The sequence below is a fragment of the Pseudorca crassidens genome, chromosome 19, assembly GCF_039906515.1.
Source record: "Pseudorca crassidens isolate mPseCra1 chromosome 19, mPseCra1.hap1, whole genome shotgun sequence".
Taxonomy (NCBI): Eukaryota; Metazoa; Chordata; class Mammalia; order Artiodactyla; family Delphinidae; genus Pseudorca; species Pseudorca crassidens.
In genome coordinates this window covers 55,414,891-55,441,778 of record NC_090314.1, presented here as the reverse complement: position 1 = coordinate 55,441,778, position 26,888 = coordinate 55,414,891, and the positions used below count along the sequence as shown (strand labels likewise).

At 44.8% G+C, this 26,888-nt stretch overlaps 1 protein-coding gene across 11 annotated transcripts in view; it reads left to right on the top strand.

Annotated features, from left to right (window-relative positions):
* The window catches only part of TNRC6C (trinucleotide repeat containing adaptor 6C), a 130,219-nt gene that overhangs the window by 81,707 nt on the left and 21,624 nt on the right, over positions 1-26,888 (top strand). For 8 of the 11 annotated variants that reach the window (XM_067714037.1, XM_067714033.1, XM_067714028.1 and 5 more), the window contains 9 exons: positions 2,384-4,987; positions 11,797-12,012; positions 13,861-14,027; positions 16,969-17,049; positions 18,328-18,385; positions 20,287-20,429; positions 22,015-22,188; positions 23,549-23,695; positions 25,692-25,811. In XM_067714037.1, the coding sequence (XP_067570138.1) occupies positions 2,384-4,987; positions 11,797-12,012; positions 13,861-14,027; positions 16,969-17,049; positions 18,328-18,385; positions 20,287-20,429; positions 22,015-22,188; positions 23,549-23,695; positions 25,692-25,811 (3,710 nt within the window). The remainder of the gene's footprint in view (positions 1-2,383; positions 4,988-11,796; positions 12,013-13,860; positions 14,028-16,968; positions 17,050-18,327; positions 18,386-20,286; positions 20,430-22,014; positions 22,189-23,548; positions 23,696-25,691; positions 25,812-26,888) is intronic. The other 3 variants (XM_067714034.1, XM_067714029.1, XM_067714035.1) reach the window with 2 other exon arrangements.

Below are 26,888 nucleotides of genomic sequence, written 5' to 3'. Positions count from 1 at the left end.
ACCATTTTTCTAGATTCCACATATATGCATTAATATATGATATTTGTTTTTCTCTTTCTGACTTCACTCTATATGACAGTCTCTAGGTCCATCCATGTCTCTACAAGTGACCCAATTTCGTTCCTTTTTATGGCTGAGTAATATTCCATTGTATATATGTACCACACCTTTATCCCTTCATCTGTCGATGAGCATTTAGGGATAATCTCTGTTTTTTAACTTGGTCTTATTTTCAGTGTTAAATGATGAGTGGCTCATTGATCTCTTTATTTTGAGGGCCACCAGGGAAGCCCTCGTTGATCTCTTTAAATTGGTTATTACATAAGCTAGTTTTTATAGTATAGGCAAAACCAACAGAGGAAATTGTCATAAACCAGGGTAGCAGAGCCAACCCCTAATATCAATATTTGGCAATAAAGAACTTCATTGTTTTATGGTAATTTAGATACTTAAAGTTTTCTGTTGCCTATCTTCATTTTCCCTTTGTAGTTTTCACCTGGAATTACCTGCCTACTTTTTTTTTTTAATATTTACTTCTTTATTTTCTTAAGAACAAAAGCCTCGGATTTCCCAGGTTGCGCAGTGGTTAAGAATCTGCCTACCAATGCAGGGGACATAGGTTCGAGCCCTGGTCTGGGAAGATCCCACATGCCTCGGAGCAACTAAGCCCGTGCGCCACAACTACTGAAGCCCACGCGCCTAGAGCCCGTGCTCTGCAGCAAGAGAAGCCACCGCAGTGAGAAGCCCACACTCGCCGCAACTAGAGAAAGCCTGTGCGCAGCAACGAAGACCCAATGCTGCCAAACATTTTTTTAAAAGAAGAATAAAAACCTCTTACAAGCGACACAGTTGATTTTTTTTTTTTGACCACGCCATGCAGCACATGGGATCTTAGTTCCCCTACCAGGGATTGAACCCGTGCCCCTGGCCCTGGGAACATGGAACCTTAATCACTGGACTGCCAGGGAAGTCCCTACCTGCCTACTTTAGAATCACCTAGACCATCATTCTAAATTCATTACATTCCTTTTACTCGCGGCCAGTTAGCTCAGTTGGTTAGAGCGTGGAGCTGATAAATTCATTACATTCCTTTTAAATCAGGCAACAAAAGTCATTTGTTTGGGTTTTTTTTTTTAAGGTTGAAGTTAGTTTTGGTATGTTCTTTCTAGTGATGGTGATAATTCTTTGAATACTTCCTCTTTTAGCTCCATCAAACTATAAAAGAGATTGCGGGGGGGAACCCAGTTTTACTGTCCATGAGTAAGATATTTCTTGTTGAAATTAATTTGCAGAGAACATAATAATGAAAGTGTTCTAAAAGAGAAGAAATATTTAATTGCAATTATCTGTATATCATACTATTTAAAGAAACTGTCAACGATTTCTAAACTGTGTGAGGTCTTGAGTGATGCATACTTCGAATAAAGTCTATTGGAAAATTCGTTGGAATATAAGTTTGATTGCAATGTTAGAAATACCCCAAAAATTAGGAAATTAAAGGAGGTAAATAACAGATACCAAATACTAGCTTCTTTAAAAGGATCATAAGCGTGAAAAGATATAAATACTATAGAAGATATCGTATAAAGTTATTCTGGGGATCTCCAAAGAAAAGACTAAATTAAGGAAGTGTAGAAAGCAACTGAAGAAGGACTCCATAGAGATCCGAGAAGATACCAGCTATAGCGCTGAGAATATTTTTTATTAATGCACAGGAAACCAGGATAAACCATAATCACTGGTAATGACAGATAAAGTAGTATAAATGTAATCAAATCGTTCTAACTCTTGTACCCTTGATAACATGAGAGATCATTTTCTGAAACCACTTCTCTCTCTCTCCCTCCATCCCCCACCCCCCAAATATTGGTTCTGTTATATGATTCTGCGGGAGATTTACAATTCTTTTCTACCAAATGAGCTGTGTAACTTCTATCTAATACTGTGACTCATTAGAAGTCTTGAAAAGAACTGCAAATTGCACCCAGCATCCAGGCGAGCTTCAGTGTTGTAGCCAGCGTTTCCCAGAAGCTGAGTGTTCACAGGTGTTGCATAGTCGCATAGATTCCAAACTGCTTCCAGTTAAGCCACTTTCTTTACTGCAAACGCTTTCACAGATGCTCCTGTGCTAATGTGCATTGTGAATCTTCTCAATACTATGGTGTAGTGGTAAGAATTAAAGTAATTTTAGAAGCATTAACTCTTTTTTGAATGGGAGCTACTTAGAAGACAAATAACTTTTTTCTTGAAGTCATTTTTTAGTATTTGTCATTCAGAATTGAAAACTCGAAATAAAGAGCTTCCCCCAAAGACTAGTTTTAACAGTTGATTCACCGATAAGTGGGAGGAGAATCTAACTTTGAACTTGTTTCATCTTTTGCAGAAATCGGCCACAGCGGGCTGGCAGAGCATTATGAAAGTTCCCACTGGGGACAGCAGCCCACTTACAGGAGCGAAGCCAACGGCAGCTGGGATAAAGTGATAATAGACAGGACCGATAAGGAGGCGTGGCCTTCCATCACGGGAACAGAGGCTGAATCTGCCTCAGAATGTACGACAGACACTGACTGTACCTCCAGCTGTGGCTCAGAGAACAGTAGCATGGCTACAGGGAGTGCCCAGGGCAGCTTCACTGGACATACCAAGAAGACGAACGGCAATAATGGCACCAACGGCGCACTCGTCCAAAGCCCTTCTAATCAGAGTGCCCTTGGGGCGGGGGGAGCAAACGGTAATGGAAATGCAGGCAGAGTGTGGGGCGTAGCCACGGGCTCCAGCTCCGGCCTGGCTCACTGCCCCCTCAGTGGTGGGGATGGAAAGATGGACAACATGATCGGAGATGGGAGAAGTCAGAATTGCTGGGGTGCTTCCAACTCCAATGCTGGCATTAATCTTAACCTTAATCCCAATGCCAACCCAGCTGCCTGGCCTGTACTTGGACATGAAGGAACTGTGGCGACAGGCAACCCTTCCAGTATTTGCAGTCCAGTCAGTGCCATAGGTCAAAACATGGGCAACCAGAATGGGAACCCAGCGGGCACTTTAGGTGCTTGGGGAAACTTGCTGCCGCAAGAGAGCACAGAACCACAAACGTCCACTTCTCAGAATGTGTCTTTCAGCGTACAACCTCAGAACCTTAACACTGATGGACCAAATAACACTAACCCCCTGAACTCTTCACCAAACCCTATCAATGCAGTGCAGACAAACGGACTGCCAAACTGGGGCATGGCTGTTGGTATGGGGGCCATCATCCCGCCCCACCTGCAAGGCCTTCCTGGTGCTAACGGATCATCAGTTTCTCAAGTCAGTGGGGGTGGCAGCGAAGGAATCAGCAGTTCTGTGTGGGGACTGTCCCCAGGTAACCCTGCCACAGGAAATAGCAATTCTGGGTTCAATCAGGGGAATGGCGACACTGTGAACTCAGCATCAAGTGCTAAGCAGAATGGCTCCAGCAGTGCTGTGCACAAGGAGGGAAACGGAGGGAACGCATGGGATTCGGGACCTCCTGCCGGTCCTGGCATCCTCGCCTGGGGGCGGGGCAGTGGCAACCATGGCGTCGGTAACCTCCATTCGGGAGCTTGGGGCCACCCCAGCCGAAGCCCCTCTAACGGGGTGAACGGGGACTGGGGAAAGCCCCCAAACCAGCATTCCAGTAGTGACATCAATGGGAAAGGATCAACAGGGTGGGAGAGTCCTAGTGTCGGCAGCCAGAATCCTGCCACGCAGCCTGGCAGCGAACACACGAACTCTTGGGCCAAAGCTGCATCTTCTGGAACGACAGCAAGTGAAGGAAGCAGCGACGGTTCTGGCAGCCACAACGAAGGAAGCGCTGGGAGGGAAGGAACAGAAGGCCGAAGGCGAGACAAAGGGATTCTAGACCAAGGGCACATCCAATTGCCAAGGAACGATCTTGACCCAAGAGTTCTGTCTAATACTGGTTGGGGACAGACTCCAGTAAAGCAAAACACTGCCTGGGAATTTGAAGAATCCCCAAGGTCTGAGAGAAAGAATGACAATGGGACAGAGGCCTGGGGTTGCGCAGCTACTCAGCTTTCAAACTCAGGGGGGAAGAACGATGGGTCCATCATGAACAGTACAAATACCTCTTCAGTAACGGGGTGGGTCAGCTCACCACCTGCTGCTGCGCCAGCAAACACAGGTTGGGGAGACAGCAGCAGCAAAGCGCCAAATGGCCCCGGGGTTTGGGGGGACACGATAAGCTCTACTGCTGTTAGTAATGCTGCTGCGGCCAAGAGTGGCCACGCTTGGAGTGGGACCGTAAATCAGGAGGACAAGTCGCCCACCTGGGGTGAGCCTCAAAAACCCAGAGCTCAGAACTGGGGAGACGGACACAAAGCGAATCCCGCCTGGAGCGCAGGAGGGGGAGACTGGGCAGACTCGTCTTCTGTCCTTGGACACTTGGGGGATGGGAAAAAAAACGGCTCTGGATGGGATGCTGACAGTAATCGATCAGGGTCTGGCTGGAACGAGGCTCCAAGGTCTGGGACCAGTGGCTGGGGCAATGGCACAAATGCAAAGGTGAATCCAGGGACAAGCTGGGGAGAGTCTTTAAAGCCTGGCCCGCAACAGAACTGGGCGAGCAAACCCCAAGACAGCAGCGCGAGTAACTGGGGAGGAGCCACTTCCGTTAAACAGACAGGAACAGGGTGGATTGGGGGGCCGGTCCCTGTCAAACAGAAGGACAGCAGTGAGGCCACGGGCTGGGAGGAACCTTCCCCGCCATCTATTCGACGCAAAATGGAAATTGATGACGGTACCTCAGCTTGGGGCGACCCGAGCAACTACAACAATAAAACTGTAAACATGTGGGACAGAAACAACCCGGGCATCCAGAGCAGCGCCTCGGTCAGCACCACCACCAGCACCAGCACCACCACCGCGAGCACCAACGCAAACGTGGCCGAGGCGCCCCCGACGCACCAGGCCAGCGCCCAGCTGAACCGATCGCCACTGCTCGGTCCAGGTACGTGGGGGGCTGTGTGTTCCTTTAGAGGCAAAGAAAAAAATGTTTATTCTCATTACATTTGCACACATACTCGACTAGTGTTTTTGTAGCAAATAACATTAAACTGATTTTAGTGCCCTTCACCTTACAATATCGTATTGAATGTCACCCAAAGAGAAGAAAGTTAAGTAGGATTCTCTGATAGCTTTTGATTCAAGAAAAAAAAAAACATTAAGCACCTTCAAAAGAAAGGAGAGGAAAGAAGAAATACGTCCTCTTAGGAAAGATTGAGGACCATTATGTTAGTTTGTGTTTACTTACTACAAAGTCTTTTTTGTTTTTTGTGGGTTTTTTTTGGCCTCGCTGCACGGCATGTGGGATCTTAGTTCCCCGACCAGGGATCGAACGTGTGCCCCCTGCAGTGGAAGCTCAGAGTGTTAACCATTGGACTGCCAGGGAAGTCCCAAGTCTTCACTTCCTTATGAGATAAACCACTGGTTCTCAACACCAGAGGACTTTCGTTAGAATTACCCAGGAGCTTGGGGACTGGGGGATACCAACCTGAGAGATTGCTAGTGTCATTGGTCTGGAGGTTCAAACCCATTCTGGAGCTGGAACACAGTACAGTAATAATCTAGAGAAATACCCCATGCCTGCCTTTTGATCAGAGATGGTAAGCTGCCCTTCCCAGTCCTTCTCAGACTCGGGGTCTCACTGGCGGTGGAGGGTGTGAAGTGCTGTCAGCTGGCTTGGAGCAGAGCCGCCGCCTCAGCTCTGCCCGGAGGCCTGGGGTAAGTCTGAGCCAGACCTGCAAGCGTAGCCCTTACTTACGTTTCTAAGGAAGTGAAAGCAGCTCCTGAAGTACAGCCCGATTATCTCGTGCACTTAGAAATAAACACTCTGGGACACTTAAAAATCTATGTGCAGACACAGGAGAACATTGAATATTAATTAATAAAACATTTGATGAATAACATCTTCACAGTAAACTCTGAATCTAGCAATGAGATTAAGGGAGAATCTCCAGAGACGGTTTCTTTCACCCCTGAACTTTGTCAGGTTTCATCAAGACGTACAGATAATTTGAGAGGGATTGGGAGGCGGTGGGGTGAGGGGTTAGGGAGATAACTACCCAGTTAATTTAGAGTCAAATATGAAGGCCATTATAGGCTTGATCTGAGTGAAACCAGTGACATGGTGGGGTCATGATATCTTGCCTAGGGCTGTGTCCTCCCACGGTGGATGGAAGTGAAACATAGTGCCACATGTCAATCAGAAAACCAGAAGAATACTGCTAATGTCGCTCCTATTCCAGAACATTTTGTAATCCGTATTCTACATACCTATCCACCTATTCTCCTCAGCTCCTCAGAAATGGGTCTCATTACCCTTGGCCAGGCGTTCAGCTGTGCCGGTGGTAATCCCTGTAGCTGTCTCATGAGGTTGGAGGAGGCCCCAGCCAGAAGCAGACTTGACTTTGCATTGTATTCTTATTCTAATGATATTATATTTGCTTTATCGTTTAGTTTTCTGGCACAAACATAACCAAAGGCAGAGATTGTGTGAGTTAATCATGGAAGAAGCATATCACCCATTCGATGAACTAAAACTTGGAAGAAACTGGATTTGGGAATCCTCTCGCTAGGTAGATAAAACACATGTGCGGTTTCTCTAAGTCTCCTTAGAGCAGAAGCTGGAGGACATTGTCCTGCCTGCAAGCCGCCCTGTCCTAGAAGCTCAGTTGCTCTTTCATCATCCTTTGGTATAAAAATGATACTCAAAAGTAGAGTCACCTGCAGATGGAGTGAATCAGCAAGATGCTGTTAGAGCGTGACTATTTTCACACCATAACCTCAGAAATCGATCTCACCGACCCCTCCAGCCAGAGGAATTCTATTTTAAGCACCACGCAGTAGTTACTGAAAGAGGAATGAGCTGTGAGCAATCAATGCTTTGTGTGGGTATGAGATTTTTCTTGGGTTTCAGTTTGGTTAGGCTGTTTATACTTTCGTGTGTGTTGAGGGACTTGGTAAGTCAGGCTGGACGTGAAGGAGGACCAGGGAATCAGAACTCCTGCTCAAGAAGTAGGAGGAGATGCCTGTCAGTGCAGGTCCTGCGGATACACATGAAGGTTTTCACTTTAGGTACCTTCGGTTCAAAATGAATAGAAAAATGAGACAAAGATGCCATTTGCCCCGCTACACAGCATATCAGTAAGAAAGAGTTAGCCCATTTAAAATCGGTATTAATGCACTAAAATAAAAACCTATTTTTCTGTTTCTGATACCTACCCTCTGTGATGACTCAGTAAGACGGGCAAAGGCAGCTCTTCCTAAGAGGCTGTTGTGCAACTTGAGACCACGTGGTCAGCTTTAAAAAGGACCCTTATCTGTAACCCTCAGATAGACTCCCCTGTTTTTGGAACAGAAGTGTCAAATAAATGCCCGAGAAACAGGGCGTTCTAAAAATTATGGGATGCTTTGCATCTGACTGAGCAAACTCTTCCACATAAAGCTTCACTCTAAGTACCTATCTTGATTTCAAATGTGAAGAATTAATTGTTGCTGCAGTAAATAAGAAAAATTGCCAGTAGCCAGTAGCCATCCAAGCATTGTAATAAATTTACATTAGGCTTACATGCCATCATTATGAACAAACTCCCATCTCATTAATACTTAAGTTAGTACCTAAAAATACCAAGCACATAGCAAGCGCTCAAATGCCTAATCAATTAAATTTTCAGTTCTTTATTTTTCCTTCACTTAATTGTAATTGGTCACTTTTTAACTGAACCTTTCTTCCCCAAAAGGAGTGCCTGTCACACTTGTAGAACTCTCTAAGTAGCATCCGTGGAACAAGCTAGCGTTGATTTCTTATTTCACAGAATAACGAATGAATGCCACCTCCCAGCTTAACTATCTGTAGTGCTTAGGATGAGAATCTTTGAGTCGGGTGAAGATTCTCTTTCTCTAGGTTCTGTTTCCTGGGCTCTTATCTGCTCTGTGCTCATTTTCACGCCAGTCTTCTGGGCCTGCAGCACTTGGGCACCCTGGTTTTCTCCGTTCTGATAGAAAGATAAAGAATGTACAGTAAGTCCCCTACATACCAACCTTCAAGTTGCGAACTTTCAAAGATGTGAATGTGCGTTCACACGTCCAATCACATTAGTTAGTTCACATTGAAACGGAACAGGACCCTAGGGTCCTTGCCCCCTCCCACCATGTCCTCAGCCTGCCTTTTGTCTGTGCAAAAACTTCGGCCAAAGAATTAGTTTAATCAGAGAAGTGAGAAAATGCAGAAACAAAGGAAAACAGAGGAGACCAAATAATAATAGTTCAGTCAGTAAACATAGTCAAGGACCTTTATTTCCTCCTCAGTGGCTGTAGATAGTATTCTGAGCCGTATCCTGTGAGCTGTCTTATAGATAGTGAAACCCACACCAGGTGGCAGAAGTTATCTACATGATGAGCAGGCTGTAGCCATGACATAAGCTGCCACAATTCCAAGAACTGGCCTCAAGGAAATGGAAACGAACAGACCCTGGAACTGAAGATTAACTGTACCTAAAGCAATCCAGATGACTCTGGTCAGACCACTGATGACCAATTTCAAGATGCCTGTCAGGCTGACTGTATTGTTTCTACATGTAGCCCCCTCCCTCTGTCTCTAAAAGCTGTTGCCCCCTGATTGTCGGGGGAGGGGGGAGTCGGCCTTTGGACAGGCGTCCGCCCTCCCCACCCTCCCCGCTTGTTGCCAGCATCCAAAATAAAGCAAACTTTCATTTGCACCAACCTGGCCTCTTTATTGGCTTTTGAGTGGCAAGCAGCCGGACCTGGGTTCGGTAACAACATGTCTGGCGTACATTGTCACGTGCACGCATCCTCTACAAGTGGTTGTGCTTTTGTGTACTGTACTGTACAGTGCTGTATAGAGTACAGTGGTACAGTATCTTTATTTCAAGCCCAGGATGAGTGAGTGAAAGTGCAGCTTGCCCTCTGTCTCCTGTTGCTGACGATCCTTCAGCTCTACCATCTCCCACCTCCTGTCCCTCCTCCAGTCAGTAACGCTTCTTGCCTGTTCACTCGATGCCAGCCCCTTGTACTGTATGCCAGCTGTTGTACTGGTACTACTGTACTTTTCAAGGTACTGAACTGTAAGATTAAAAATGTTTTCTTTTTCCGTGTTTTTTATGTATTATTTGTGTGAAAAGTATTATAAACCTATTACAGTAGAGTACTATATAGCTGATTGTGCCTTTGGCATCGAATGTACCTTCTGCCTGCGTCAGGGCTGTCATAAGAACAAGTCAGAAGTGAGACTGGTGAAGACCAGAGTATCTGCAACTGAGAATATGGGTACCTAGGCTAACTTTGTTGAACTTACGAACAAATTGGACTTACAAACGCACTCTCGGAACGTAACTCGTTCGTATGTAGGGGACTTACTGTATATTTAAAATGGACTGAAAACTACATATTCTGGTAGCATCTCATTGCTGTTGTCATTTTATTCCCAGCACTGTGTTTGTTCAGTTGAAGAAGGGAGATAATTGGGACTTCTCTGGTTAAAGACTGTGCTTCCACTGCAGGGGGCATGGATTTGATCCCTGGTCAGGGAACTAAGATCCCGCATGTGGTGTGGCCAAAAAAAAAAAGGGGGAGGTTGGGAGGGTAATGACTCCTGTATCCCATGGACCATCTTTTAAAACTTTAATATCAATGTTTTAATGCAAGATAGAAATTTGTTCAGCCTCATTAAGCCCAACTTTAAAAGAACTTCTATAAAATTATTAACAACAGGGATACCAAATTCACTTGAGCAATAAACATTAAAAGTGGAGAGCGTATTTATTTTAGTAGTATGTATTTAAAATTATCTCCTAGCTACCGAAAATATTTGCTTTGCATCAAAACGTTCTGGTGTGCCTGGGTTTTTAGCATCTCTTCCAGAGGCTCTCGGTTGTCAGGTGGTGCACTCATTCTGATGTGTATGTTAGTTTGGCCTTGTAGGTAAATTATTTTCTTGCCAGAGAGCAACGTAAACTGGAAATGTTGTTTTCTTGCTTTTCTTCCATTTATTTCTAAGGTTTTAGAACCTGCCGCTTGCAGACCCTTTGCCTTCCATATAAAAATACTCTGTAGACACTCCTGCTGCTTTCTCAGGAATTAAAACCTCTTTAACTGTAATTACCAGGGTTTTAACACTTATTCTTAGTTTTGACTTAATTAAATAATTTGTAGTACTGTATTTCAAAGAGATGGCAGTATAAGGGTGACAGACAGATTTTAGGTGAGTTTGTTATTTAATTACCAACAGTAAATCAGTATTTTTATAGCTGATTGGCCTTTAGCAACACCTGTATTATTTTATCTTCCCCAAACTTCCATAATTTTTGTCATCTGTGTTAATTTTCCTAATTTAATTTTGTCCCTTCGATTTGTAAAACTCCTTCTCCCAAAATGCATTATTGTTTTATGTGTAATTATAGGTAATATTACAGTTAGCAATTGCCGACAACAGCAATTAGGGCTAACTTCCCTGATATTGGTAATAGTTTACATAATATATTGCTCAGCATAGAGCTTGTAGTTTGAAATGATTCATAGGTTGCATGTACTTTTATTGTGAATCAATATTATTGCATTTTATTAGAGTAAAGCATCATGGGAGCTGATCACATGCTGTTTCTGGTCAGAAAATTAATAAATTTCATAATGGAGATGGTACTATCCATATTTTAACCAAATAACTTAAAATTTGTGGTTGGCTACTTGTATTTTATGCTTTCTATTCTTCAGTTAGTATTTAAAACATTCACAGTTCTGTCTCCGAGAAGCTGTATCTGTATGAAGACTACAAGTGATATGACCTGTCATTGTGACTATCAGTAGTGTCAAGTGAGCTTATGGGCAAAAGCAAAAAGATCAGAATTTGGATTGATTCGGAAAAAGTGAAGTTTGCATATATAACATAAAATGTTTTTCTTACTAAAGTATAAAGAAGGTGGGGAGATCCTTACTGTTGCCTGGTCTCGTGACCGCTTCTGTGCCTGTAGATAGTGATGCCATAACCTTCTGGATTCATTAGGGACCCTTATCTAGTTTCATTGCATCCCAGTCCCAGATCAGGGTGCTATGGCAACAGGACTGGGTGGAGGAATGAAAGAAGAATTCTGAAAAATTCTTGCAAAAAATACTTGCAATCAGTGTGTTTGTTGGAACCACGCTTATCCATAATTCCTCCACTCTGTTCCCGTCTTTAAAGATGAATGCCTCAGCTCTTTCTCAGCCCACTGCTGGTACCTGAGAATTGTCTGGGTTCTCTATTATTACTTTATTTGTACATGTCTAATCTGCCATCTTCTCATTTCTTTGCCCAGATATATGTCTTTGATGGTTGGTCAAAAGATAAGCAAAAATAATTTTCAGTGTATATTTGCCACTTGTAAATTTTTTTATAAGAGATTAATGTAACATGAAATTTCTTTTAGGTTGTTATGTATAATACCAGAAGTAAAAGAGCTACTTCTTAAACTTTAGTTTTTAAACTATTCTTTTAAACTCTATCATGTTGCAAATACTGTGAATTGAATAGTTTTTAATATAATGGACTTTTAAGTGGGTAGGGGTCAGGAGTGAGAAAAATGCAGCTTAAAAAAAAACTGAACAAATCTGATTAGATTCAATATTGTCTCCTTTTCGCTTTCTACTAAAAGCCATCCTAAAGATAGATTATCTCAAAATTATTTTGAACTTGAAATTACCATTTTTACTTTCTCTCTCTGTTTCATTTTTATTGTTTTCTCTCTCCCCTGGTGCCCTTTTCAGTTTCGTCAGGCTGGGGAGAAATGCCTAATGTTCATTCAAAGGCTGAAAACTCTTGGGGAGAGCCATCCTCCCCTTCTACCCTGGTTGATAACGGCACAGCAGCATGGGGCAAGCCGCCCAGCAGCGGCAGCGGATGGGGGGACCAGCCCACCGAGCCGGCGGTGACGTTTGGAAGAGCCGGCGCCCCCGCTGCCGCCCCAACCCTGTGCAAACCAGGTGAGCCGTGCTTCCTGCCCTGGGTTGGCCGGTTCGAGATGGACCCAGGTAGTCTGTTTAGAGGGATGCTTCTCATTGAATTTTAAGAATTAGTGTTTTAGGACGCTTTCCTCATTTTTAAGTCTAACGTTAAACTAAAACTATAAAGAAATATTTGCCCTGTCTGATACGAGAACACAAGGGAGCTTTTAACAGGAGTCCATGTTCTCCTTTTTACAAAAAAATAAATACAAGGATCAGAGCAATAAAGCATAGCTGCTTGCTGGTTAGTGGCCTCCACGCTTCTTCAGCAGTGTTCTGCTACCTGCCATTCAAACTATTTAAACTTGCTATGTCACTGAGCAAGGCGGATAAGGCAGGCCATTTTTCTTTTTGAGATTAGGTTTTGAAACATGCATTACTTAACAGCAGTCTGACACTTGCTTTGCTTTCAAGTAAACAAAATTCTGCTTTAGATTCTCCAGGTTTATGCTTCTCTCTCTTTTTCTTTTCTTAAAGAGAAAAACCATGCTGTGTTTTCCTCCCATTATCTGAAAGTATAATAAGTATACATATAAAATGTACGTCCTTACAAATGAGATCATGTTTACCAAGTGGCATCCTGTAATGTGTGGCTGTTTTGCAATGTGATACTTACGACAAGAGCATGAACATGTTTGCTGATTTAAGTCTGATACTAAAATTAATTGTTCACATGGCTGCAGAAGCTCGGGTTTTTTGTTTTTTTGTTTTTGGACATCATTTAATGTCTCAGATCTTAAAATGAAACTTTATTGTTTTAGTATTTTGTTACATTGTTAACACTGGATAGTATGCTCTGAATACCAACCATTCTGCTGGATTATTTATTTCATTTATATTACTTCTTGTTATACATCTAAAGGATGGGGAGCTCCTGGGTATTTAAATTCAGGCACTGAGATAGTATATTTGTTTTTAATAATTTGTCCTTGGAGGCCTAATTATATGCCTGTCCACCTTGTAAGCCTCACGTCTTCATCGTCTTATGGACTCTAGTAACAGTACTGTCACCTGACCTTTGTCCTTCTTCAGATTCCCCAGGAAGTGAAAATTTGGGGTAACTTTTTTTTGCGGTATGGCCGCTCCGCGGCATGTGGGATTTTCCCGGACCGGGGCACAAACCCGTGTCCCCTGCATCGGCAGGCGGACTCTAAACCACTGCGCCACCAGGGAAGCCCTGGGATAACTTTTATACCAAGAATTGCTTTGGATTTTAAGAAAGGAGAAAGATAATATCCTGAAATCAAAACTCAGTATTCAACTTGTAACTCCCTCTGCCTATAGCCTCAGCTGTCTCCGTCCTGTCATTCTGGGAGCATCTCCTGGGAGCTTGTCAAAAGCGCAGACTGTTGGGCCAACCACAGACCTGCCGCATTTCTCCTGATCCCCTGGCAACTCGGGTATGGTCGCGTTGGGGGAGCACTGGTCCACGTGACATACCACGTGACAGGGAGGATAGTGACGTTTTGCAGGACTCTGCATTTTACCAGCCGTTCCATATCACGCAGAGATTGCCACCTTCAGTAGCCTCCAGGATTTACTGTTAGAATGTCCATGCTTTGAAATGACTTCTAGTTGGTTAAAGGAGTTTGGAACAGCACAGCCTACAAATAGCTGAAGTTTGAAGAAAAAAATAGGTACATATATACATGTATATTACATTTCTAGTAGGGAAAATTAAATTCTTAGGTCTAAGGGAAACGAAGTAGTAAAAGGTAGGTTATGTACACCCCTTTTGTCCTGCCTCCCCCTAAATGATGTTATAGGGCACCATTGTCTGCTTTGGGAATGGTGAATCTGATACGTTCGTGTTCCCTCTCTTTCTAGCTTCAAAATCTATGCAAGAAGGCTGGGGCAGCGGCGGGGACGATGCGAACCTCGGTGCCGGTCAGTGGGAAGACGAGGATGGGGGCATGTGGAACAACGCCGCTTCCCAAGAAAGCACCTCCTCCTGCAGTTCCTGGGGGAACGCCCCCAAAAAAGGACTCCAAAAGGTGCGTGCGACACTAAAGGAAATAAACTCTAAAAATCAGTGGTGGTGCTTAAAAACATTCAGTTTCAAGGTGGTATCTCCAGGTAACAGTGACAGAGAGATCTGAGGTTCTCAAAGTGCTCTCAGGACCCTGGTGGTCCTGAGGCCCTCTCGGCGGGTCTCTGCCGAGCGTAGAATGGGGTTTTCCAGAGACTACATGCCATTGCTGTCACAGCAGAGCGAAGGTAAGGACAGATGGGTGAATCCAGCTGCTTCTGTGAAGCCGGACAGTAGAGAGATGTTCAGTCAGGTACGACAATGCCACTCTTCTCACTAAAAATTTTTGTTTTAGAAAATATAATTATTTTCCATTAAAAAACATTGTTATATTAACATATAATGGCTTTGTTATGGTTATCTTTAAACAAATTAATACAGTTTTTTTAATTTATCAGTTTTAATTTCTAATACAGTAAATATCAATAAATACAACCCATATAAACAAAACTTCTTTAGGATCCTCGGGTTATTTTTGTTTTTGTTTTTGTTTTTGTGGTACGCGGGCCTCTCACTGTTGTGGCCTCTCCCGTTGCGGAGCACAGGCTCTGGACGCGCAGGCTCAGCGGCCATGGCTCACGGGCCCAGTCGCTCCGCGGCATGTGGGATCTTCCCGGACCGGGGCACGAACCCGTGTCCCCTGCCTCGGCAGGCGGACTCTCAACCACTGCGCCACCAGGGAAGCCCAGGATCCTCGGTTTTTAAGAGAGGTAATGGGGTCCTGGGAGCAGGAAGTGTGAGCACTCCCCAGGGACTCAGTTCTCTGCACCCAGATGCACAGCCTCCAGAAGAAATAAAGTGAGGTCCACAGCACAGATGCGCACCAAGACAGCTTCCAAGTAGATCGCAAATTCAAATATGAAAGAGAAAAATGTAAGAGAATTTTAAAAACTATCTTGGCGAGGAAGAGGCCTTTCTAACTATGACCAAAATCTAAAAGCCATGGAATGAAAGGCTTATAACTTCAGTAAACATAAAAACTATACCTGATAGAAAATTTCATCATCAAAGTCAAAAGACAAATAACAAACTGGAAAAAAATGTTTGTAAGTCATAGAGAAGACTGACCTTCCTGATAAATAGAGAAAGATCCTAGAAACTTTTTTTTTTTAAAAAAAAACCCACCGGTAGTCCAATAGACAAATAGCGAAGAATGTAAGCAGGCGATCCGTGGAAAAGGAACACAAGTCACTGTTAAACGTGCGAAAGGATATTCAACCTGACTTGCAGAAAGAGAATTCAATTTAAACAACATGAAGAAATGCCATTTTTCATCTCTCAGCCCAGCAGAAATCCAAAATACGCTGTCTTCGCAAAGCTGTAGGAAAACCAGCACTCTCGTACATTGCTGGTGGAAGTGTAAACTAGTGTAACCCAAATGGAGGGCAGTGTGGCGTCATCTGTCAAAATTACAGATGCGTCAGCACTTTGACACAGACCTTCTACTTGTCAAGGGACAGCAAAAAAATAGTAACTTAAGTGCACATTGATGGGGTAACTAGTTAAATTATGCTACATCCGTATTATGAAAAACTAAAGTTTTTTTAAAGAAACTAAACATTGATATGAAAAGATCAACGAAATATATTGCTAAGTGAAAGGCAAGATACAGAGTATATGTATAGCACAACCCCGCTTTTGGGGGGCAAGGGGAAGAGAAGAGGAAATGGGTGTGTGAGTGTGAGGCACACACGTACTCGTAACGGCCTCTGTTGAATTTAAAATTCTCTGGAAGGATGAGTAAGGAGAGAAGAACTCAGCGGACGGGTCATGGGGCGGGAAGAAGATGCTTCCATTTGCCCCTTTTTTCTGCTTTTGAATCATGTGAATGTATTATCTGTTCAAAAATTTTTCAATTTGAAAACCATTCAGTTAGCAGTAAGCAGAACCCAGAAACTAAAACCACGGCTTTTTGCTCATAAAGAGTAGAAATGATTGCAGACTCCAAATTAAATCTTTTCACAATCGGGCTGGCAAATAATCCTGTTAATGATGGGACCAGAAACACCAAATTGATAAGTTAAAATATTGTATATTCTTGGCAAACCTGGCTCTGGCCACAGATTAATGATTAAAATCACCTCTAGAGAAGCCGCTTCCTTGAGGAAAGTGAGCCTGTTAGTTTGCAGTCACCCCGCATGCGCTGTCCTGTGATTGTGGCAGGCTCAGGTTTGAAAGCACTGTGAGGAATACTGTGTATGGTAGTGACGCATTGTTACATCCCCCTCGTCGCAGAAGAGCAGGAGATTCTTGAGGGGTCACATCTTGACGCTCAGCCCTTCCGCGGTGCCTGCTGCCCCCTCTCCGTCTCGCTGCCCTTTCCTTTCTACTGGACTCCCTCCTTTTGTCTTCATCCTCTCCCTCACCGCCATTTCCCTACTTATTTTTTTTCTCCACCCTACAGGCCATAAACGATGAATAATTAACAAAATTAATAGGTTTTTTTGATCCCTTTCATCTTGTCTTTTCTGTTGGAATGAACACCCTGTATTTGGTCATCTTTTAGAATAAAGCTTATAAAAGGGCAAAAGCCATGTAATTTTTAGTAAATTTTATATGGTTATTATAGGGTCATGTTCAAGGGAGCACTTATTATGATTATTTGATAATGGAAGCGGTACATATTTGTGATGAACTAAATTCATTCTCTGGAGAAAAGAAATAATTATCTTGCTTTTTTAAGTCCATAAATTGCACACATATGCCAACCTCAGAAGCACCCTGAAGCATTTCATAGCACGAGCCGCCGAATACTGTCGGGGCGATGTGGAGCACAGCATTGCTCAGCGGTAACAGAGAGACACTGTGACATGTAAATCAATGTGAATTTTAGGCATCTCCCACTTCTGGAAGAAGTGCATTAAAGCGTGGCTCATGGACTTTCTCCTTCCCACACTTGGTTCTAGGGCATGAAAACATCTGGCAAGCAGGACGAGGCCTGGATCATGACCCGGCTGATCAAACAACTCACAGACATGGGCTTCCCGGTGACTGGCGTCTTACTTTACTCCTCCCGCCATGTGTCCTGCCCTGCATGGCCCTGTTGTGTCCTGCCAACCTTTGTCATGTGTAACACGGAAGGAAGACTTGGGGGATGAGATTGTTGGCAAATCCTAACTCGTAAATTCCCCTTTCACCTGGGCGCGTCTGCTTAGGGATCATTGCTTTGAACTACAGCAAAGATCCACATCATTTCTATCAAGAAAGGTGTGAGAACCTTTTCTTAGAATAAAAAATGATGTGTGATTTTTAATTTTCATTGGTTTATACAGTTTTATATTTTCTTTTCATTTATAATTAAAAGTGAGTTTTCATTCGTTTATGCAGTACGTTGACCAAGATCTCAAGAGAAAACTTGGTATAAAGTGCTAAACCCTCGTGTGCAGATAAAGAATCCTAACCAGACCTATTTGCTTCCTGAGTTTCATATCGTGTGTAGGGAGAGTTGGAAATCTTAGGGTCTTCTCCTGAAAATGCCTCCCGGTCTCTTCAGTCCCTAAGAGCCAGTGGCAGGAGTTCAGACCATGAGCAGTGCCTCCTGTGTCTGCCACATAGCCCCTTCAAATGTCTTCTTTCCAAATCTTTATTCAAATGAGTGTTTACCTTTTGATTGCTGCAGATGTCCCTAAAGGATGGGTCTAGAGTGGCCCCAGACTGGAGCAGGGGACCACATACTTCACGTGGGGTGCAGGCCCCTGACCCTGTGCGGGCATGGCCGGGGGCCCAGCTTCCCCACGGGTGAGGTGATAGGCCCACACTGGCCTGCAGTGCTTCAACACCATGCCCAGCTCGGGTTTGGCCTCCACCGAGACTAGTCTGTTTCAATCAGAGAGATAATTATCAAAATGAACCTACGTGTTTTGTGTTATGTTGTCTTTACATTTTTTGGTGAAAAGCAGTTTACAGCAGAGCCTAGAATCTGACTCTTACTGTGACTTCCTGCAGCTGCCCTGGGAGAGGTTTCACCCTGCTAAACCACAGAGTCAGAAATAAGACTCTCCTGGCACTGGACATTTGGGGTTTAAAGTGTTAAATACAAGTTCTTCCCTCTAAAAATCAATTCAGTACATTTTCTTATTACAAGTATTTTTTATTTTTAAGACATTTCTCTCTAACCACATGGAAGAAAAGTATTTCTAGTTCCAAAATCTAACAATATTAGGTTAATATCAATCACTTCCCTGAGTTAATAGTGATAGAGCTCTTTACAAGCTTTTCCTTTTGTTAACACGCAGTCCTAGTGAAAACTCTGTTTCCCTCCACAGAGAGAGCCAGCTGAAGAGGCCTTGAAGAGTAATAATATGAATCTTGACCAGGCCATGAGTAAGTAAGATGACATACCTAAAGCACACTTTTTTTTAAAGGTACCAATTTGTGAGTTTTGGTGTTCAGAGTCATGGGTTAATGGTTGAATACACACTGGGGAGACAAGACCACCCACAGGATGTGCACCTGCCACGGGGCCGGTCCCTCAGGACTGGTGGGCACTGGGAACAAATGGCCAAACACCACATTGAACTACGTTTGCTTTTTCTGTTTTGGGTTTTTTTATTATTATTATTTTTGCAACAAATAGATGAATTTTTTCTATCTCCATCTATTTTGAGTGGGGAGATAGTGACCCTCTTGGAGAAAGGCACTGGGACCACGTGCCCACCTCATTGGGTGCTGAGTGAGCTGTTCTTGTGCCGCGCCCGGCAGGGCTTGCTCAGGGCCCCACGGGAGCATCGCCTGCTGGCTGAGAGACGAGAGTTACTGTCAAGGAACAAGCAACCCTAGTTCTGGAATTGCTTTAAAAATAATATCAATTATGTTAAATGTTTACATGTAAAATACAGCTGATTCTCATCATTCGTGGTACTTATGTCCTATAAAGTCCCTGCAGACACTGAATCAGGAAGTACTAAACCCTTGCTCCTCGGGAACATGCAGGGTTGAGGTCATCTGAGCCTCTGGCCACAGCATTTTTGTCAACCAGTCAACACGTAACCTCGTTTTATGTGTGTTTCTGTTTAAAGACACCGTATTTAATATGTATTTCTCACAAATAATTATGTGCCATATTTCTTTATAATAAAGCATTAGCTACGAAGGGTTGAACATCCTCCTGACCCTGGATAATGTGACCATAGATTTTGTTCCCTTTTTGACTCACACCAATGCCGTGAGCTATGCTTTTTTTAAATAAGTTATCATCTTGTGAATCCACAAATTTAGCCACTTTCCATCTTTTCTGAAGCTTCATCTCACACTGTAGACATTACTTTAGCTCCCCCCACACAGCCTTATACACGATGGTGACATTCTGTCCCTGTTCCGGCTGCACTGCCCTGCTCATCAGCTGAACTCAGCCGCCTGGGCAGCGCTGCTGCAGCAGCTGCTAAACAAAGCAGGCACCATGCAGCCTTCTTGCGCTTAGGACACTAGACAGCACATTGGCTTGGGGACCATGGGGACCACTGCGATGACCAACAAAAAGCACAGAGATAGCCCTAAGTACACCACAAAAGGACACCTGTCGCTTTGTGAGAGCCTGATCTGGGAATGTGTGTGTCGGGGACTCAAATTCTTCACCGCCCCACGTGTCCACAAATGACCAAAAAGCGCCATACTATTGATTTGGGGGCTACAAGTATATGTAGGCAAGTAGGTGGATTCACAAGCTCGGAATTCACAAATAATGAGGATCAACTTTATAATCACATGCAAATGCCAAATGGGTGGTATAAGCTGCCGGGACACAGGGAATCGGTGTGAGCTGGAGGGAGTTAGTCCCGCCTCCTCAGAGCCGTGAGGCGGCGCAGAGTCAGAGGGAGTGGAACAAACACCAGTCTCTGAATCGGAAGAGCACAAGGACAGACTCTGTCTGGTTTGCGTTGTATTGTATCCCCGACATTCGGACAGGTCCTTACAGCCAGTAGGGACTCAGCAGGTGGAAATCGATGGCCACGAGGCGGGGCAGCCAGGGAAGGGCCCTCTTTGGAAAAAGAGGCGACAAGTCCCGGGGGAGAGGAAGGGCCTATCCGCACAGTGGCAGAGGTGGCCGGCGTGGCTGCGAGGGACGAGGAGCAGGGTCCAGAGCCAACCCGAGGCCCCTGTTTTCTGGGGGTGAGCGTCTTAACTCCTTCCCTGAGGGGTAGGCTGGTGCCCGTCCGTGCTCAGAACTCGCAGCTGACCCCCGAGGCGTCTCGTTTCAAGCGCTGCTTCTGTCTGCTTTGCCCCAGGCGCTCTGCTGGAAAAGAAGGTGGACGTGGACAAGCGTGGACTGGGAGTGACCGACTACAATGGGATGGTCACCAAGCCCCTTGGCTGCCGCCCACCGATCTCCAAAGAGTCTTCCGCGGACCGCCCCACCTTCCTGGACAAGGTATGAGTTTAGGTGGCTTTTTGTTTGTTTTTAACAAGAGGTGTTTTTCGTTTTCACTGTGTTGGATTAAAAAGTTATTGGGCTATAATATTTAAGTGACTTTTACCCATTTTTTTAATATATATGAATGTTTAACTCAAAAGAGGTTGTGTTATATTTCATATGATGGGACTAGGAATAAAAATACTGAAATTGAAAACTGATTTTCATGTTAGCGGGTGAGCTTGGCTGCTTCAATTTGTCCAATAGACGAGGGTCCACCAAATTTCTGTTTTACGGTCTTACTTTATATGCACAGTTCTTCCCACTGGAAATGATGTATTACATGTCTAATCTCAGGAAAAAGGGTCTAGAAGTGGTTAGGCATGGGCACCCATGTCTCATGGCCCTTGCTTAGATGTTCTACTTCAGAGAACACGCAGGGGTCTGTGGGAAAATCCCCTTAGATGTTTCAACAAGTGTAGTCGCCAGTTCATTCCCCTTAGTATCGTCATGCTCCCTCTCCAGATTGGTGTGACCTCAGAGGGGGGACACAGCATCCCGTTAAACTCAATCAGAATGTTCATCCTTGAAAAAAAAATGGAAGCAAGAAAGGACAGGTTTAAAGCAAACAAACAGACTAAAAGCAAGCTCATAGGAGAAGAGCTGAGAGTTCGTCTGTTCTCAGATTAGCAGTGTCCTCTGCCAGCACTCCACACAGTGGAGTCCTCGCCTTGCCCGGCACCACTGTGCCCAGAGAAATCGGAATTTCAGACAACAATGAATCATTTTTGGAGCATGTTTATTCTCAGATATTATTAGTAGTTTATCTGAAATTCCAGTTTAACTCCACACCCTGTATTTTTATTTGCTAACTGTGGGACCCTGACTTATTTCCGTATCTTTAAAATGTGAAATAATATTGCAGGTTTGGGGACTTCCCTAGTGGTCCAGTGGTTAAAACTCTGCACTTCCACTGCAGGGGGCACAAGTTTGCTCCCTGGTCAGGGAACTAAGATCCTGTACGTCACATGGCATGGCAATCAATCAGTCTATCAATAAATACTGCAGGTTTGTTGTGAAGTTAGATGAGATAAATTTACAAAGGACCTGGCACCCAATAAATGTAAAAAAATAATAATAACAAGATTTTTGTCTGTTTTATAATTTACCTTATTATTAGGTTAAACCATATGAAATCGCTGTTTGTAGGTCAAAAACATTTGAATGTCAGCAGATTTCAACCTAATGTATACCTAGAACCTTGCTAATAACTTCTCAAAAGGAGCCTGTTTATTTGAAAATGGTTGTAAAGTGTTTTCCAAGTAAGACTTTTTACAGTGTTTGTCTCTCTTCTGATTCCTACCTGTAGGCAGGGTCAGTAGTGATGAGAATATTATAAGCTGATATGTGTTTGTAAAATAATTGTTAAAATGAAAACAGCATCTTAATCCTGTTTCTCTTTTTTCTTTTTCCCCTCTTCCTTTTGACCATTTCTCCATTTTCCTGTCCACACATTTTTGATCTTTTAATTCTTTGTTCATCCGCATCCCTTTCTGTGTCCCGGGAAACTTGTGCTTTGTGTGCGGACGGGCACCGCACACAGCTCACGCTTTCTTTCCCCAATCAGGATGGCGGCCTCGTGGAAGAGCCCACGACTTCACCATTTTTGCCTTCACCAAGCCTGAAGCTCCCCCTTTCCAACAGTGCACTCCCTAATCAGGCCCTGGGCGGGATTGCCTCAGGGCTGGGCATGCAAAACTTGAATTCTTCTAGACAGGTAAGGCTGTTGGTAGATGGCCACCATGGTCTCTCTCACTTGCCTTTCAGAAAATGTGTTTGACACGCAAACCTTCTTATTTTTAATTAATGCCTGCATTTGAAAATATAACTGAATATGTAAAGGAAGCTGAAATATTATAAGGATTTCCTTCCAAGTGATGTACTGCTTGGATTCAATTCAACTGAATTGAATCCGGTTCTTGAAATTTAACCATGTTATAGGAAATGCTTCAAAATTATATTTATTCTTACATGTAACTAAAACACCCTTGGTACTAAAGTACTGCTAGTACTTTAAATGACATGGACCGCAGAGCCGTCTTCACCTGCCCGATGCGTTCACAGGTCCAGGCAGTGCCGTCCTGTCTCTCCTGACAGTCGAAACCTTAAATGCATTGATCTGCAGGAAAACACCATACTCTCCCCTTTTTCCCAGAACAGAGGTGACATCTCTTGCAGGTTCTCAGTGGTTTTCAGAGAGTGATGTTGGCACTGTTCCCTGCCTTTGACACTCTTGGGGGAGGTGAAAGTCACCCTCAGACGTCCCTGAACGGAGGGACCTGGGGTTTTGATCGACGGCCGCTTCGTGTCACTTCTCTCCCCTGGAATGAAATGATACGGAAGCGCGTCACGCTCTTCCCGTCCACAGAACTGCTCTTCTTGATTTTCTCCTGGGGGAGGCTCACATCACACAGCTCTGAGCCTTCTCTTCCAGCGATGCTGTGAGATTTGGGGTGGCCGGCGGCAGTTCTCAGTGGCGCCCCATCCACGTGATCCTGGCCATCTCTTGTTGCCCACCGGGCTGCGGTGCCAGTTTCAGCTCTTCTGCGGTCGGGAAGTCAGCAGCCTGGCCGGCGGGCCCCGGGGATCAGATGCCCAGTCAGGAGAGTAGAAAGAAGCACTCAAATATATAGTTATTATATTTAACACAAAGTTAACTGCCTGGACTTGTTCACGTATTCAATTTCAGGTTTGTTGAAATCATAATTATATTTCCTTTTGGAAAATGTCCTGTTCTCCCAGGTTAGTGGTCCCCACACATGATGCCCTTTACCCCAGCACAGACGGTGCCCACACAGCCGTGCCTGCTGCTCCTGTGCCTGGCTCTGTGTAATTATAGCTTCCTGGAAGACGACGGCCTTGTTGGGGGGCACCTAAAACTGGCTCTGTGGGCGGCTTCTGTGATTTAAAGACATAGGCAGGCTCTGCGGGCAGATCTCCTGTCATCTGTACCCAGTTTAGACAGCACTTCTTAAACATCCCCTTTGGTACACGTTGAGAGCGGCAGGAAGCAGGTGCAGCCTTGCCCCCCGCTGGCTCCCGGGCGACTGTGTAACGCGCCCTCCGCCTCCCTGCAGACACCGAGTGGCAACCTGGGCATGTTTGGCAGCAGCGGAGCAGCCCCAGCGAGGACCATGCAGCAGCCGCCACAGCCGCCCGTGCAGCCCCTGAGCTCCTCCCAGCCCAGTCTCCGTGCTCAAGTGCCTCAGTTTCTATCCCCTCAGGTCAGACCCGCGTCCGCGCTACACTGAGAGCCAGTCAGCCCGCAGTGTTAACCTGTCCATCCCACCCTCCTGCCCTGGGAGGCATTTCCGGAGCTGCTCCCCCAGGGCCCCCGCCCCACAGGCCAGGGCTGGGCCTCCTCCCGGCAGAGTGCTGTTGCTGGGTGACACATGCCAGGGATGGGACTTCCGTCCTGGTCTTGAGAAGATTACTCGGATGAACCCATTGAATTCTTCTAGATTGGTGAGAGAGGAAAGTGGCAAGTGAAATTGCTTGGGACATAAAAGAAAATTCTTAGAAGCAGTGAAGGACTGAGTAATGCTTTAGTGACAAACTAAATGTGACAATATATAATAGTGTCCATATCACAGACTTTTGAGTTAAGTTTATTCTTTAGTATTAGATCGTTTTAAAACAAAAGAGCAAATAGAATCAAGGAAAAGGATATTGTTTTGCATAGCTCTAAAGCATAATGTCAGCTTTTTCTCATATTAATATTGTTTACTTTTAGAACATTTCCATAATTTTTGACTTTGGACTGAGTTTTTAATTACAGTGTTACAGTCCTTACCGCTTAAAAGAATATTCAGTAATAGATTAAAATGGTAAATCATAGAATTCGCTGGAAGTAATTATTCCTCCACAGTTGTTCGACCAGAGATCTGTGCACTGAGTGGAGATGGCTGAAATCTGGGTGAAATAATAGTGAAATGCATTAAACAGGATACACTGTAAGCTGCTACAGTAAAATGCATTAAACAGGGTACACTGTAAGCTGCTACAGCAAAGACACCCTGAAATACAGATGCTCGGACGAGACAGACAAGTAATTTGCCCCCAAGCAACAGAGCAGAAAGTAGCAGCTCTGCCTCGGCCGTTGCCCAATGACAGAGGGAAAGCGAGAGACATACCACTTCCACTCATGTCCCACTGCCCAAGCCTAGTGACATGGCCACCCCAGCTAAGGCACAGGAGCAGAGACAGGTCCTGGAGACAGAGCAGCCTTCCACACACAGCAAGCCAGCGTGTCCCGAACGTCACTCATCTGTGTGCCTCCCACGACTGTTACATAATGTGTTTTCTTTAAGTTGACTTGCCTTCTTAATTTAGATAAATTTATTCTTAAAACTGAACATATCTGTCGTAAAGAGAAAAAGCAACATTTTTCTAATACACGTTAGACGACTGTAAAAGATACTCTTCTGTGCTCTACCTAAAACCATCTTGTGTAAATGCTGTGATAAGCGTACAGCGCACGCCGTGGAAAACACTGAGCTGGCCAGTGCCAAGCCCCTGAAGGGTTCAGAGCAGTGAATGCCAGTTGGGCAGGGAGGCAGGCTGACCATTGCGGTCAGGGCTGGCCGGCCACACCAGGGCACGTGCCACATGGGAGGCTGGGCAGCCGGGCCCCCCGAGAGGAATGGCTGGTCCCACGAGCAGGGGGAGACCACTTCCCGAACGTGTCAACTTGAGAAGGGGTCCCTGCCTGCCCTGGAACAAGGCCCCCCGGTCAGATGGCCGCGGTGCCATCTGCTGAGCTCCTGCGGGGACTAGTCCAGGGCGCCTGTGTGAGACGCAGACACTGGCCTCCTTTGAGGAGGCTCGAACTTCCTCCCAGAGACCACGCCTTCGCTGTCTCCCACCTTAAACGATGCCCACTTAGCTTCATTTCGACAGGACGTGAAACCAGTTACCGATGGGAGTAACCCAGAGCCCTAGAAAGTTAATTCGTAACTAAAATATTTGGAGGAAGAAATCTCTTTCTTGCCATCTGCCTTTACCTCCCTCCCTCCCTTCCTTCCTTTCTTCCTTTCCTATTATCCACAAAAGCATGTAAACTACTAATGTTAAAATGTCTGTAAATTTTTTAATGGCTTTTGAAGTTCACTGAGACAAATATAACTGTCATTTACTCAGTTTTGAATCTCAGAAAACTGCCCAGACAAGTAAATGTTTGAATAGAGAATCCATGTCTAATGGTGCATTTTTTGTTAACAGGTTCAAGCACAGCTTTTGCAGTTTGCAGCAAAAAACATTGGTCTCAACCCTGCACTATTAACCTCGCCAATTAATCCTCAGCATATGACGATGTTGAACCAGCTCTATCAGCTGCAGCTGGTGAGTGGGTAGATCTGCTCGGGTTCTAGGACAGAGGAAGAGCCTTCTCCCCGTGAGCTCGGGGATGTGCCAGCAACATGCATGCCGACTGAAGAAAAGCAGTCGCCGTAACGCTTTTCTTCACGTCAGGGAATGTCATTGAGACGTTCATGAAGTTTGTAAACTATTAAAGGAATTAGGAAGTTCTTCACTTAAGGGTGTGTCCACTAAGCTTTGTGGATTCTGTGGCCCTTTCGTGATCACAGTCTTCCAGATCTGACAGTTAGGGTGTCTGTTAGCTCTCAGCCAGCCTTTCTCATCTGAACCACAGAACCCAACAAATCATTTCATGATTGTTCTCTAAATTCTTCCAAGGTTGGTCTACACAGATAGCATTCTAGAAACAAAAGACAGAAGTTACTTCGTTACATACAGGAGATGAGATGCCTTAGAGATTAGGACTTGATTTTCTCAGAATCCCTCTTGAGGAAGGCTGATGTAGCCTAATAATTCTTGCAAGCGTTACAGTTTAACATATGTTGAATTTTTAATTTTCAACAGTCTTACTGCTTTTACCATGAAATGCCATGGCATTGTATCCCTAGGTGCATCCTGAATTTATATTCCCTGAAGGGCCCGGTATATTATTTCCTTCTTTAATACGTTGACACCTGATTTATTTAGAAGTCTTGCCCAACAGCTTCATCTCCTAGAAAATGACCAGGAGTCATGAAGGGAGAAAAGCCTCCAATAGACAAAACCATGCTGTCAGCCTTTCCTTACGGGGGAGCCCTGGGCTCTCAGTCCTGACCCTTCAGCGTTTGTTAGACACACGTCTGACCGTCTGGGTGTCTGGTTCCAGGTAGTGGCCAGGTGGGGTGGGGGTGACCTAGGACAAGCCGCAGTGCAGTGAAGTACCCAGGGCCCTGGGCACGGGATCCAGACCGGGACTGGACCTCACTCGGAGAAGGGAGCCAAGCTGCCTCACAGTCATGCTGTAAGGCCCCTGTGCGGTGTGCTACCGCCAGCGCCAGGAAGGGACTGCCGGCCTCAGCGGGGAGCAGCTGAGAAGCGTGCTATTTAGGGCTCTCACTGCAG